Source organism: Diabrotica undecimpunctata, chromosome 8 (assembly GCF_040954645.1).
Source record: "Diabrotica undecimpunctata isolate CICGRU chromosome 8, icDiaUnde3, whole genome shotgun sequence".
In the NCBI taxonomy this organism is placed as follows: domain Eukaryota; kingdom Metazoa; phylum Arthropoda; class Insecta; order Coleoptera; family Chrysomelidae; genus Diabrotica; species Diabrotica undecimpunctata.
The window spans coordinates 31,130,352-31,146,608 of record NC_092810.1 but is presented as its reverse complement, the minus strand read 5'-3'; the positions used below and the strand labels follow the sequence as shown (position 1 = coordinate 31,146,608).

The 16,257-nt window shown below is 35.0% G+C and overlaps 1 protein-coding gene across 7 annotated transcripts in view; it reads right to left on the bottom strand.

Annotated features, from left to right (window-relative positions):
- Positions 1-4,930: 4,930 nt before the first annotated feature.
- LOC140447392 (uncharacterized) overlaps positions 4,931-16,257 on the bottom strand; it is a 38,738-nt gene continuing 27,411 nt past the window's right edge. For 2 of the 7 annotated variants that reach the window (XM_072540010.1, XM_072540012.1), the window contains exons 6-10: positions 13,592-14,035; positions 10,756-10,950; positions 9,333-10,637; positions 9,002-9,140; positions 4,931-7,336 (exon numbers count right to left, since the gene is read on the bottom strand). In XM_072540010.1, the coding sequence (XP_072396111.1) occupies positions 7,259-7,336; positions 9,002-9,140; positions 9,333-10,637; positions 10,756-10,950; positions 13,592-14,035 (2,161 nt within the window). In that variant the 3' untranslated portion in view covers positions 4,931-7,258. Of the gene's footprint in view, positions 7,374-8,996; positions 9,145-9,332; positions 10,638-10,755; positions 10,951-13,591; positions 14,036-16,257 lie in introns of all 7 variants that reach the window. The other 5 variants (XR_011951593.1, XR_011951594.1, XM_072540013.1 and 2 more) reach the window with 5 other exon arrangements.

The following is a 16,257-nucleotide window of genomic DNA, read 5'->3' as shown; positions in this document are numbered from 1 at the left end:
GTTCAGACGCACGTTGCCGCAGGAAAAAAAAAACAAACAAGTTTGTATTTTGAAATTAGTCGTCCGTAAACGTTGTTGTCGTTTCTATCGTCCGACTACGCACGAGTAAGTCCGACTCGTTAGTCGTCAGAGTACGCGTCCAATATAACCGTAGCCTAAAACTTTTTTGCATTGCAGAGTTATGTTCTTATATTATTTTCCGCGTATAATTTAAAATTTACTTCTCGATACTTTTTCAGATAATTAGGATAGTAACAGTTAAAACAAGCAATTTAATTAAACCCAGTCTGCGAGACATGTTTACTCCTTAGAATTAAGTTAACAATTCATTGGAGCGAGGTGTAGTAACTCGAGTAAAACAAGAGTCACTTCAGGTAGGAGTCCTGGGTAATAAAACTCCAACATGGTTCCCGAACAGATTCAAATTCAGGACAGCGTGACGAACTTTTTAATTCTGTAATCCTCTAGTGACTTGTCCGCAAATCTAAAATTGCTTTTTTGGGCTAAGTGATTGGGCCCTACGTAACCGGGTTTTTTATTGACTTTCGTCGGATTTGATTAGTGTTTTAATTCGTTTTTTTTATGTAGGATGTCCATAGAAAAGGTCCTGCCGTGGTTTAGTTGGTCCTTACCCCTTGGGGCCCACAGTGCGGCGATTTGCAGTTTTTGTCTTCTATTTAGAGCTACGAACTATCCTCGGTTGATTTGTTTATTTTTCTCTCTGGGGTTTTTGTTTTCTCTGGAATTGTTTGAAGAATAATTAAGGATTTTCAGTTAAGAACATTAATTCTTTGTGATTGGTATTCTTTGTTGTTCGTGAATTTGCGAGGTAAGAATATCAAAGTATTAAGATATTTACTATGAATGTTCATATTTTAAGGTTATGTTATTGTACGATTAAAACTTTAATTATTTTTTTACTGTATTTCAAGGTATTTTGTTGTTGTTTTTCTCATGGTTATTTCAAAATAAATCATTTAATTTATTTACGAAGATGAAAAATATTTAAATTAATGTTTTATTCTTTTTTTCCTTGCCAGTGATTTTATCCTGTTAATAAAGAAATTCATTTTCTCGTAGTTTAAGTTGTAATATAACATTCTATGGAAACCTTTCTATCAAATTGCCATAATGAGTGTTAAAAACTGTTTTTTTAATCTTGTAATAGTTTTTGAGTTTATTTTTTAGATCTGGGCATACAATGGCTAGTAAACAGGTGTTTCAGATATCCAGTATTACTGATTTTTTCAGTAATAACAGAACTACTATTAACTATTAATTTAACTATTTTTAACTTCGTAAATAAATTCAATTATTTATTTATTAATTTTGAAATAACCCCGACAAAAACAACAAAATATACCTTGAAATACAGTTAAAAATAATTAAAGTTTTTATCAAACCATAACATTACCTTTAGATATGAACATGAATACCAATCGCACAGAATGAATGTTCATAACCAAAAGTTCTTATTTTTTCTTCAAACAATTAAAAAACCAATATTTCCAACCTCTTATGGGACAAATACAAACAAATTAGAAATGTTTTTAAAACCACTCGCCCATTGTGACGTCAGAGCTTAGGTAGTCCATTTATCACACATTGACTTTACGCAACGCGCTGTTGCCGTATCTCCCGTAGATATCTACATTACTGGGTCCTGATTCTAATTGAGATTTCGACTCAAAACATGTCGAAATTAATATGGCGACGTCGAAATGCGACTTTGCGAACCTTGTGGATTTCAGCTGAACTAACCAAACGACGTCACTAGTTTTCGACTTATCGAAATTAATTTCAACCACAAGAAAGTGGTTGAAATTTCATTTCGAGTCGAAATTAATCTGACATGACTGACTGGGAGAAGTGAACTTAGGTTCTGGGTCCTGATTCTATTTCATTTCGATGTCGAAATTTAAAAGCGACTACGCCATGACAGTCGCAATCGCTAGCGATTCTCATTCATTTCGATTGTAGTTAAAACTGGGGATATTTACTTTATCATTTTGACACTGCTGAAAATTTGGGTTGGCCCTGTTGTTTATTGGCTGCACGTTGCACTACGCTTGTTGAATGTTTGTTTTGTTTACGTTACATGAACGTCTTTTTTTTTTTGTTTGAGTTGTTAAATCATAAATAGTGGCCATTCTCAATTATATTTTGAATTGAAAGAAAAGATGGCAAGAAAAAAAAAGGCGATGTGGAAGATTCTTAAGTTATAACCACTAAGATTTGATTTAGTGGTTATATTCTAATATATTTTTAAATTTACTGCAGCTTAGTAATACTAACTCTAAACATTTTGGGTATCCTAGAGGCATAAACACCTTCTTCCAAATATGGTCCTAATACCCTTATTAAATAATTTGTAGCTTGTTTATTAAGCCGGAATTGCTGCCTAAATTGAGCATCACTTAGTGAAAAAGAATTTTGAGTATCCCGTAACATTCTTCTTATCCTCCGTTGTTAGCATCGGATATCTATCCTCTCTAATTCCTCCAAAACTAGCAAATGTCCGTAAAACATAGCCATATTAATACTTTGTGCCTCAGTTTTCCTTGCAAGGATCAAAACACAACACCGCCTACCTAAACTGAACCTAAGTTCACTTCTCCGTTCTCCCAGTCCAGCCAGTCATGTCAGATTAATTTCGACTCGAAATGAAATTTCAACCACTTTCTTGAAGTTGAAATTAATTTCGATAAATCGAAAATTAGTGACGTCGTTTGGTTAGTTCAACTGAAATCCACAAGGTTTGCAAAGTCGCATTTCGACGTCGCCATATTAATTTCGACATGTTTTGAGTCGAAATCTCAATTAGAATCAGGGCCCAGTTTAAGTAGGCGGTGTTTTGATCCTTGCAAGGAAAACTGAGGCAAAAAGTATCAATATGGCTGTGTTTTACGGACATTTGCTAGTTTTGGAGGAATTAGAGAGGTTAGATATCCGACGTTCATAACGGAGGATAAGAATAATGTTACGGGATACTCAAAATTCTTTTTCACTAAGTGATGCTCAATTTAGGCAGCAATTCCGGCTTAATAAACAAGCTGCAAATTATTTAATAAGGGTATTAGAACCATATTTGGAAGAAGGTGTTTATGCCTCTAGGATACCCAAAATGTTTAGGGTTAGTATTACTAAGCTGCAGTAAATTTAAAAATATATTAGAATATAACCACTAAGTCAAATCTTAGTGGTTATAACTTAAGGATCTCCCACATCGCCTTTTTTTTTCTTGTCATCTTTTCTTTCAATTCAAAATATAATTGAGAATGGCCAATATTTATGATTTAACAACTCAAACAAGAAAAAAAAGACGTTCACGTAACGTAAACAAAACAAACATTCAACAAGCGTAGTGCCAGTGTTCCCAAACTTAAAAAAATAAAATCGGTAGAATTTGTTAAAAAAATCGGTAGATTGTGGTGTAAAATCGGTAGATTTTTCAAAATATACTATTTTGTTTAAATTTCATAATGTTTTGCAATTCGTTTATTTAAGAAAAAATAAAATATGTTTATTCATCTAAATCTAATAAAATAAAAAAATGAGAACCGAGATACTAAACTTAAAACGAGAAGGTTGGCACTGCTGGCACTTGGCTGGCAGTAACATCCAACAGTAACGAAGTGGGAAATACGAAGTTGTCACATTTATATTGGGTACATATACTACATAAATATTAAGGTCTGGATTCTACTAAGTAGACGAGAGAAAAAAAAAAGAGGACGAAAACTCAAGTATAAAACCTTTTTACAAGGAAATATTATTCAACAAACAAACTACTGAGTTTTTATGTGAGGTGCACTCGGAAGCTTAGATTAACTATGCGTTGTTCCGTTCCTAACTTGACAAATTCCCAGAACCAAGCGGTCGGGATCACAATGGATTTGGATTCATTTATTGCATTATTAGCTTTTATGACATCGTGTACTTTGTAAAGTACCGCTTAGGTATCATTTAAGAATAAATTTTTGAATGTTTTCACACGTTTTCGTGAATACACAAAAATGCTCAATGCAAATTACACGTATCGGAAGAAAAATTGTTTTGTCTCTTACATATTTCTTCTCAAATTTAAGAATAAGTAAAAATTTCTATCTGAATATAAAAATCGGTAGAATTTAAGCCTGTGTCGGTAGAAATACGTCGAAATCGGTAGATCTACCGATTTATCGGTAGGTTTGGGAACACTGCGTAGTGCAGCCAATAAACAACAGGGCCAACCCAAATTTTCAGCAGTGTCAAAATGATAAAGTAAATATCCCCAGTTTTAACTACAATCGAAATGAATGAGAATCGCTAGCGATTGCGACTGTCATGGCGTAGTCGCTTTTAAATTTCGACATCGAAATGAAATAGAATCAGGGCCCTGGTTGAGAACTCTACCCAACCGTTTAAAATGGTAACAGAATTTTTAAAATGCATAAAAATAGTCAATGTTGCTTTTCTCATTAAAGAGTTCTTCTTCTGCTCATAGAGTTTATCTTGCCCTAAGGGATTATTTATTAATTAATAATTTATTTGTATAGGGATTTTCTAATATAATCAATTGAAATAAGGAAACAAAAACAACAATTATCTGTAATAAATGCTTTATTACAAGTAAATTATTATAATTCTTTAATAAAGACATAACATTTTTTGATGGTCTGTCCGTAAGGTATATACATACTTATATGAATTGCAAGCTGAGCTCCATTTAAATGGAAAAAGCACCAGAAGTACTCCATTAAACAGCCGTTTTCCTAGAAAATGCTTCACAAAAATGCCTAAGTGATTGTATAATGTATAAAACCATCCCAAATTGTAAATAAAATAAATAAAAACGAAAATATGTAAATACCAATATTGAAAACAACAATAAAGTAATTATACAGGTTGCTGAAATCACAAAACTCTGTTTACAAGTCTTTTTATTGACAACAGTGGCGGCTTTTGGGGGTAGGCATGATAGGCCGGGCCTACCCAATAATTTTAAGAGCTTTAAAATTGAAAAACATATATTCAAAAATTATGTTAATGCATGTAAATAACTTTTAAATGTACTAAATCACTCAATATATTAGCGTCCGTTAAAACAACTATGTTATTATATTACCACAGAAAGCATCGAATCGCATTCAGGAATTTTAAATATCATTAATAGGCCCGATAGGAACTGGCCGACCCAGCTCACATACGATCCCCGTACAAAAAGCGTTTGAAGTTAAGCAGCTTGCCGGACAACGATTTATATTGTCGTGTTTATGCTTGCTGTTTAGGCACCAGACGATCGGGCCTACGGCCACCATCGTTGTCACTTGTAACGTAATTATCGAATTGTAATATAAATTTCCTTTTAAATTATGATAAAAAATATGTAACATAATATATAATTGTAACATATTTTTAAACGAACCTTAGAAACAAACAACACAATTGCAACTCACACAAAAAAAATATGTATTACATACACTGGCGGCTACAGAAATTTTTTTGGGGAGGTCGTGGATCTTGAGGGTGATTACTTTTCTCTGATGCAAGGTCACTTTTAATCTTACCACCAATAGGATAAGTGGGTTTTCAAATATGTTTAACGGGAGGGGGATGGTCATGACCCCTCCCTCTGGATCCGCCACTGATTACACATAGCTATATGTAATTTGCTGGCTTGGCCTACCCAAAATTTTACCACACCAGCCGCCACTGATTGACAATATAACTGCTTTTAAGGTTTTCGCTTTTTGAAGATGCTGGAATATATTTTGATACAATAGAAAAGGTTTAGAAAGCAAAAATATTTACTAAAAATAGTAAATTGCACCAAATATGTATTAAATAATTTAATATATATTTTAGATAAATTTGATATTTGGTATAGGTATATATACACACTTTGAGCATGCAAATGCAGTTTTCTCCGAACGGTAGCTTAGGGTTAGTTTTTAAGGCATAATCACTTTTATTATATCTCAAACGTGATTAAATAAATTCTGATCTGTAGAATACGCAGCTAAGAACAATTATGTCTGGAATAAAATTAAATTTACTGTTTAATTTTAAATGAGATACAAAAAGTATCCAAATATGAAGTTCCTTATTTTCTAAAAGTATGCCTAGTATCTACTCGTAAATCCAAAAATTCACGATATTTTTATTTTCCTTTCCGATACTGCCCCCGAAATGCACAGAGCATGATATTTTCACAACTGCTCTAGAATTATCCCCCCCCCCCCCCCCATACATTCGGTAGACTAAAACATTCTGAATTTTCTCAGTAAGCCTATAGTAGGTTAAGACTTTTTCTATGTATCCTCGTATATATTTGTAAGTTTTCTGTTTCAGTATTTGCCCTCAGTCTACTAGGGCATCCCGCCACTATTTGTTGCAATAATGTATTCAAATACACTCACAACTTAAAACGATTGCTATAAGCTATCGAAATTGCGATAGCTTAAAGTAATTCGAATTCTCGGCAAAAAAATGCCTCGTGACGTCATCATGTATATGGCGCATGGTACCTTGGAACAAAGAACCCGGCACTTTTCTTATGCAAAAGTGGTTTCAGTTAAATTCACCGAAACTTTGCATTTTGGTCATGCAAGTCGAACAATCTTCAGGGGATGATTCTGCATGAAAATATGTCAGTGTTGAAATTTTTCTTACAAACTGATGATTTATTTATTGAAGTGAAATCTGGTGGTGGGTTTTAAGAACTAGTTATTACACATTGTTTGACATACAATTAAGCATTTTTTATGCATCCTTGGCACGCATACCGGTAACGGTCTCAATTTTTCCGTCTTGCGTTTTGTCTGTATATGTAAAATTGAGTGATAATTACATGTAACATATATTCAGTCAAAAAGAGCCAATGACGGGTTAATACGAAATTTCGTATGCACATTAAACAACACTATGGATGGCATATGTTCAAAAGAATTTTAATTTTCAGTCATTTTCATGGATGAACCTAAACGATTATTTAAGATTTACGAATATCCAATGTGGAACTTTAAAAAGATCATTTTACAGTTACGGGACCTGTCAGTTTAACCACAAAAACGTAGATACATATATTAATGTCCTGAAACAAATAATTCTTGTTAAGTAAACGAAATTTTGTTGACTACTCTTCTAAAACTCGTAAAATGAAAATCTTCTATAGTAAAATCTCGCGTAGTAAAAATTATAATCTATCCTAATTGGTATATTTTACCTGAAGCGATGTAAACAACGCCCTCTGTAGAATGAAAACATCTCGTGGTGATTAGAAGACCATGAGATGACGTGGATCGTGATGATAAATTTGCGTTGGGTTGCTCGACGCATGGAATTCTCCTTTCAACTGTGAATTTTTAAATCGTGATGTTTTTCTCTCTACTCTGATGATAAATAAATTAAAATATATCAGCGACAATTCGAACGGTATTTTTTGGTGTTATCTCATAAAACCCAGTTGTCAGTATTCCCCAAATGAAAGAAATGTAGCTTTTTTGTGTATGAAACCGACATTTTCAATTTCATAAGGAAATAATGTTCACCTTTAGAAATTTTTGTTGGAGAGTTAAAAAGCACAACTGTGAAAGTTTAACTCCTAAATTAGGTTCAACGGAAACAAATTTATATGTATAAGCAGCAGTTGTATCTTTTCTTCACCTCTTTTGACACTACACATTTCTTCAGTTCAGAATTTACCCTCTTTTTAATGGCAACAAGCTATTTTTTTACTTTTAGAACGTGCGAAGAAAGTGTGGTGGCAATTAAATAACCGGACAGGTGCTACAAAATATTTTAAATATCAATATTTATCACTGGCGCACCTAGAATTTTCCTGTGGAGGGGTTTTGGTTGGGCACCGAATTTTTTTATGATGCTACCTCCATTTTGAGTCCTTAAAATTTGTGAGTAACAGTGTCGGAATAGTGCCCTGGGGGAAGGGGGTTTAACCTCAAAACCCCCCCTGGGTGCGCCACTGATATTTAGCACTAATTTTATTATAAAATGTATTGAACGCATGAATTTTTCATTGTTGAAAAACTTAGTCCGTCAGTTCCTCGAGAACCTTCATACCCCTTTCTCTCACTGCTTCAACACTATACCCCGATTTTACCTTAAGAAGTAAAATAAGTCACAGATGTCCAGGTCGGTGAATACAGTGGATGGAACACTCCTTTTGCTCTGGATAAAGAAGTTTTGGTACAATTTATGTGCAATGACAATGTGCTGGAAAATCTGATACTTTATTTCAGCAAGAGCTCGGACAACTTATATGGATAAATGTACCAGTTTTCTGTAGGTTGTCTGTTTTTAATGTTAAGGTAGTCTTCGGTAACTACATGTCCCTCCTTAAACCCACTCATAAAGTTGTGTACGTGATAAAGATTCACTTGCTTTAACATTACATGAACTTCGTCAGTTTCTCTGTTTCACAAAAAAACTTAGTTAACTCATTGAACATTGCATTTTTTTTTTTTCGAGAAAACCTGTGCGAAGACTTATCCGGGCGATTGCCACAGCGATACCGAGCGATTTATGACCTTTCTTACAATTTTTCGCTTCTTTCGAGGTCACGTTTGTGCGGCTCGAAGGATCGTTGAAACATGACATTTGACATGAAACATAACGTGTAAGGTGACAATTAATACAGATTTGTCACACGGCTCCAGCTCCCTTTAAGGAAAAAATTCACTCATCCTAGATAGAGAAGGTATCAAACTGAGAAAGATCTAGAAACTCTTCCTATGTTACGACTAATAGTTTTTATTATTGAACATAACTTTCCATCAAGTAATCTTTAATACAAAAAAAAAAATGTAAATTAGAATTAAAATGAAAAATAAATATACTTGAAGAATTCCTGGGCCATACTGAGTTTATTTTACTCATCCAGTTCTATTACAGCTATACAGCTTAAGCAAACTATATATTTTTAGTATTTCTGTTTTAAAATCGCGTAATTGTCGCTGACATATCACAAGTTACAAGTCAGTAGAGATAGTGCATACATTACCAGCTGATATTGTTTCCTGGCTCCGAGTTGAGACCTTTGGGGTGGGAATAGACAGGGAGAGAAGAATATGGAATCAGCTGAGCAGGCAAGCCTGGAGGTGGCATAGTGAATACACCATAGTGATTTCTCACCCAAGAACCTGTCTATTGTATACATACATTAATGATAACCAAAACAAGAAAAACAACTTGCCACATACACAACTATTTATTGTTATTATAGACTAAAGTAACATCATGTCATTAAAATCAGTTTTATTATCATATACTGATAAGAAATGTAAAGGTGAATGAAATACTTCATATTTTACGCTAGATTCAATGAAACTTACTCAGACTTATCGCTAGAATTTTGCCTCTTCATTGACTTCAAAGCTTTTTCTCTAAGCTTCTTCTCGTCCTCATTTACCACTTCAGATTCGCTATTGTCCGAGTCATCGCTGTCCTGCTTCTTCTTCTTATGCTTCTTGTGTTTCTTAGTATGCTTCCTCTTCTTTTTGTGCTTCTTATCCCTCTTCTTCTTCTTAACCTCTTGTTCGTCGTCGGAGTCACTGACAGATTTCGTAGCTTTTTTCTTGTGTTTCCTCTTCTTCGATGAATCGTCGTCGCTCTCGGATGAACTATCCTTCTCCTTCTTGTGTTTCCTGGACTTTTCCTTTTCGGACTCATCAGAGCTGTCTTGTCGCTTCTTCTTCTTGGTGGGCACGTCGCTCTCGCTGGTATCCCTCTTGGATTTCTTTGATTTTTCTGAACTCTTCGATCGCCGCTTCTTTTTCTTCTTATCCTCTTCTGAATCGGAACTTTGGTGGCGCTTCTTTGAAGACTTTTCCTCGCTGCTGTCCCTCTTCTTCTTCTCTTTCTTCTTTTTGACTTCTACTTCTCTCGAAGACCTCTCGTCCTCGCTCTCGCTGCTGCTGGAGTCCCGTTTCTTCGGCTTCTTCTTCGTTCGGACTTTGCGCTTGTCTTTTCTGGTATCTTCGTCACTTTCGGACTCGCTGGAGGACTCTGACTCGCTCTTGGGTGGCTTCTTGGTAACCTTCTTCGGTTTTACTTCCGGCTTCTCCTTGCTAGCTTTCTTCTTATCATCCTTCACGCTCGTCGCCTTAGAGGGCTTCGGAGGGAACTCGTGGGCCTTGATGAATGGCGATGGAGTTCTCGACAAACTCCTAGAATACCTAGGAGGACCATGTGGCGGTATCGGGTAACTCTCCTCGGGACTGATACTTCTAGATTTCTTCTTTTCCTTCTCCCGTTCCTTCTCCTTTCTTGATTTTTCCTCGGCTGCTGCAGCTTCGGCCTTCTTCTTCCGCTCGCCCTCTTCTCTTTCTTTCTTCTCGTGACGATTAATCTCCTCTTCTATTCTTCGCCTGGCTTCCTCGACTTTCTTCGGAGGTGGTTCGGGATGACGATCATCCTTCCTTGGCCGTTGGTTTCGATTGTCTCTCTTCTGTGGACTGGGGCTAGGTCTCCTGGGGCGTGATCTGTCTCGTGGTGGTGAGCGTCTCCTTGCGCTGCCCCTTTCTCGGGAACGTCTCCTGGATCTCGATCGACGATCACGCTCTCTCGACATCCTTCTATCACGAGAGGGGGAGGGTCTCCTATAGGAATTCCTATTGCGGCTTCTACTACGGCGGAACCTGAAAATAAAAACCATTTCATTCATGCTTTTTTAGTGCGTACTTTTTTTAGTATACTAAATAATGTAATGTCAAAATCTAAAGAGTCTATATATTAAAAAAATATGTATTATCTTACCTATTTCTACTATGGCTTCTGGAACGTCGTCTGGGACTGCTGCGTCTCTGTCTACTATTTCCTCTCCTACGACTCCTACTTCTGCGGCCGTAGCTTCCTCTAGGTCCAGGCCCTCTCCTCGGACTTTGACGTCTCGACATGCTGCGTCGTCTCCTATCTCTGCTAGGGCTTCTCCTTCCCCTGGATGGGCTTCGTCTGGAAGTAAAAATCTATCTGTAATTTGAAGAAGATATTAAAAATCCTTACAAAACTTCCACGGATATTGACGTTAACCAATAACGTGGCCTCCTTCAACTGGGGTTGTAGAAAATCAGCTAATGATATATAACAATATAATAATCAGTAGTCATTAAAAATGTATGTGTTACGAAGACCACAAATTAACGAAAAACAAACAAAAAAAAACAAAGTGGGAAACAATAAGAGTTTCGAAGACATAGAAACTTTGAAATATTTGGAGCTATTATATGATATAAATTAAAGAGCGCATTTAAAATGGAGAATCGAAAAGGTGGATATCGCAATAATTATACGCAATACAGAGAAAATCTATCTAAAAATGACATGGACGAAACTTCTTCTTCAAGTGCCATCTTCGCGGCGGAGGTTGGCAATCATCATAGCTATTCGGATTTTTGAGACGGCTGCTCTGAAAAGTTCATTTGATGTACATCCGTACCACTCTCTCAGGTTGCGCAGCCATGACATTCTACGTCTCCCTATGCTTCTCTTTCTTTGGATTCCCTACATAATCAGTTGGAGCAAGGTGTAATATGTCCGAGATATTCCAATTTTCTTGTTTGAATTGTATTTAAAATTTCTATTTCTTTATTCATCCTTCTCAGAACCTCTTTGTTTGTGACTGTTCTGTCCACGATATTTTCAGAATTCTTCTATACACCCACAGCTCGAATGATTCCAGTTTTTTCATTAATGTCGCATTCAAGGTCCAAGATTCCATTCCATAAAACAAAGTCGAAAAAACATAGCACCTCGCCAACCTAACTCTTAGTTCCAATTTTAAATCCTTTGTACATAGCACTCTTCTCATTTTGTTGAAATTTACTCTAGCCTTTTCTATTTTGATTTTGATCTCCTGAATGTAATCATTTGTGGAGTTAATCATTGTTCCCAGATATGCATATTTGTCCACTTGTTCGACGTTGGTTCCGTTTATTAGAAGATTCTCGTTATTTCTTTGAGTTTTCGATATTCTCATAAATTTCATCTTCTTGGCGTTCATTGTTAGACCGTACTCTTTTCCATACTCCGCTATTCTGGTCACCAGTCTCTGAAGATCTTCAATATTTTCGGCTAAGATCACAGTGTCGTTCGCATTTAATGGGAACTCCATTTACCTTTATTTCAGCTGTTTCACCCTCAACAGCTTTTTTCAGGATCTCTTCTGAGTAGACATTAAAAAGACTTGGCGAGAATACGCATCCCTGTCTCACTCCACGCCTAATTTCAATTTCTTTTGACAGCTGTTCGTTAACACGTACTTTTGCTCGCTGTTTAGTATAATTTTGATATGATCCTGAGGTTGTTGTAGTCAATCTTCTTTGATTTCAGGGCATTCATTAATGACGAAACAAGAGAGGAAAACACAGAGACAAATTCGAAATCTTGAGAAAATCAGCACTCAAATGGGGACGAATGGAGATGAAATAAAGTAAACGAAATATTCTCCAAAAACTAACGAGACAACCAATGGGGAACTGTGAAGACAATGATGACAAGACAAACAAAAAAAAAACAAAAAGGAATGTGATACGACAATAAATATGGATAAAAAAGAACATATAGAAAGAAAAGATAAGCGTCAAGAATAAGGGAAAAGAATAAAGACAAATTAATCAAAACACTGACATAAAACATCGCTGGGAAAGTGAAGCTAGAGAGAGAAACAAAAATATCATAAATTACTCGAGGGAAAACATTTTAACAGTTAAGGGAAGTGACACAAGACCGGAAGAAAAGGGCATAAAAAATGCAAGAAGAGAAAAGATAATTGCTGCACAGTAACTCCACGCCAACGGATCTTGCGGTAGGATCTTCAATACCATTGTAAATAGTGTCTTTTAACGATAGGTAAAATTGTTGAGACTTATCAGCTTGTCAAAGAGAGATGCCCTCACTTTACTCTTTGTTAGAATTTGGAAATATCTTTCTATAAACCTTGGTTAAAATATTTCATTCTTCCCTACGACTACGAGCCCTACAACTTCGTAGGAGTGTCATCAAAGGACAACTTTAACCTAGGGATGAACCACGATAGGCCTCTTAGATTGAGTGAAAGGACCCACTCATATTGTAATGTGTTAAAATTCCGATATGTTACGTCCATTTAATTCTTACCGTAATAATATTCTTCTATAATCCCTTAGATGTTCTACCGGAAATCTATTATATTAAGTTCCATAGACTAACAAATAGAGAAATTGTATAGAAGAATGAGATAGCAATAACGGAAAAATTAGAAATTTCAAATGAAAGAACAGATGAGGATAATCTAGAGCTGTTATGGAACTTTTTCAAGGAAATTATCATAAATACAGCTAAAGAAGTATGCGGGATAAGCAAGAAAAACAATAAAGGGAAACAAATGGCCTGGCGAAATGAAAAACTAGCTTCGTGTCTTCCAAGCACGAAGAAAAGACGAATTACAACAAATAACATAACTTACAAACTTAAATAGATTATTTAGTACATTGTACGATTTGACAAATACCAAATATTAGAAAAACCGTTTTACTAGCCTTTGAAATAAAAAAATTAAAATGTAGCTTTCATGTTTTTTCAAACTGTCAATAATAAATATAAATAAAAATCCCACCTTCTCGATGCACTTCTCCGCCTGCTATCAGAACGTCTCCTAGATGTACTCCTCTTCTTTCTCGGACTGTCTTTACGTCTAGCTGATTTCGACCTCGACCTTTTTCTTTTCACGTCTGCCTCGCTGTCGGAACTGTCCTTATTAGATCTATAATGTCGCTTTTTCTGCACGCTGTCTTCTTTCTTGCGAATTTCGAAATTCTCCTTCGAGCCAGAAGACGATCTCGATCTCCTTTTGACCTTCGCCTCCTTTGAAGCCGATCTCCTTCCTTTAAAAGAACGGCTCGACGATCGGGATTTGGACCTGGATTTTGATCGAGGCCCTCGTGATTTCGAACGGGTATGGGACCTAGTACGGGAACGTGATCTCGAGACCTTCTTGTTCTCTGCCAGAGACATCAACTTCGCTTGAAGCTTGGAGACTGGGAGTGCTGGTGCTGAATTACTGTGGAAGTTCATAAGAAATAAAAAATTAGAATACTTTAAAATTTAGCGGAATAAATGTTTTGTAAAATGCATATAGTTAGTGTAATTCGCATAGTGCGTTACATTTTGTTTAAATATGACTTTTTGCGCCACCTGGTACACGATACCATAATATCTTTAGCCTGAAAAATACTTATCTCCGCAGCATTTACCGTTTCGCAATAAAAGCCATCACAGAAAATTGCCCAACTCCAGGCATCAAATGTTTGACAAGCAGAATGCTTATCTAACGCCATTTGTATTACTTGACCCAAGTCAGTAGTTGTTCTTGGACTTTATCGTAAAAATCTTCAATTTTTGCTTAAACTCTGTGTGTTGTTTCATATATCATAAGAAAGGCAAGTCTATTTTTTATTATTATTTATGCAATAATCGAAAAAGTTTAAGAATGACTAATATAAATCACTATTTATTTACGTTTGGAGATACGCACTATACGCCAAACTGAAAAGATAACACAAGACGGAGATATGAATATTTCCACAATAAATATTACTACTTTTTACTGTTATTAAACAATTTTAAGAGTGATGCTGAGCCTCAGCATCGAATATATCGTTTAAAAACTGGTGTAGTGTGCCCGATGTGGTTTTTGTACGATAAGAACAATTAATACTTTTTTATCAGAAAGTGATTTAAAACTTAATTGTATAAAAATAGTTAATACAAATAATTTGCCGGCCCTATAAGCCAGGCATTGAGTTCATCAAAAATTAAATTGTCAGTTAACACCAACAATTGACGTGCAGCTTATGTGTACATGAGCAGCACAGGAAATACCAACAAACCAACTGATCCTTCCACAACAATGTCACAACAAGATTGAACAATCCGCAACAAACAAGATACACCAAACAACATTTCTACAATGCCATATGTAACAGCAGCAAAAACAACACCGAAAACAACCTACCCAAAGAAAGAACAAGCAATCATACTCCATGCCAAAGACAGCCTCAAATTATTTGATTATGTAAAAGCAATTGGTGATATTATTGAACCAAAGAACATCTGCCTCCAGAATCTCCAACAATAGGGTCTGTATATATTTAACTAATAAAAACATAGTAGATCAACTAGTAAAATCTCATCCTACCATACAAATCGGCTCCCTAACTTTAAACATATGTAAACTCGTTTCTCCTACAAAGAGAATCTTAATATCCAATGTCTCCCCCATGTATCCCACATGAAATTATCGAAACCGCTGTTAAAAGTTTAGGTCTACAAATTGCTTCTCCAGTATCATTTCTTAAAGCAGGCATTCCGGGGGAGGAATTCTCACATATTCTTAGCTTTAAGAGACACTTTAAGTTTATGTGTTTCCGCCACATCTATAACATACGTTATACCAAATCTATCCCAACCTTCATGAGAAATCAACCAAAAATAGACTAACTCGTCTTATAAAAACATTTAAGGACAAAACCGAACTCTTAATGGGTGATTCTACAAAATTATCCAATCTTGACTTCTCACACGAAACAACTGATGATGAGTACATCTCTGACACATCTAAAAACTCACAGACGTCTCAAAAATCCTCTTATTTAACAAATTCATAATTTGATATAAGGTTGAATGCTCGAATAAATGAACTTTGAAAAATTAAAGGCAAATATCGAGCACAATTTTAAAAATCAAATCTTGCCCAAGTACTTTCGCTTTCTACAGCATCATCAGGGGCATTTCGTCAAATTTGGGCTATCCAGCAAGCGCAGAATGTGATAAACATAAAATTAAACATAAATTGTACAGAACACTACACTAAAACAAGGACAAACAGTTTAAAATTATATAAAAATTATTCTACGCTACATTCTTGTCGGCAACAGGAGACAGAATCATTCTGTATGTATATATATATATATATATATATATATATATATATATATATATATATATATATATATATATATATATATATATATATATATATATATATATATATATATATATATATATATATATATATATATATATATATATATATATATATATATATATATATATATATATATATATATATATATATATATATATATATATATATATATATATATATAAACACACCAGCAAAAGATGACAAACACAATTTTTACTATCTGTACCTAAATTTTAAAGAATTTTAAAATGTATTTTGTCCACTATTTTATATTTTATGTGTGTGTTATTAATGTT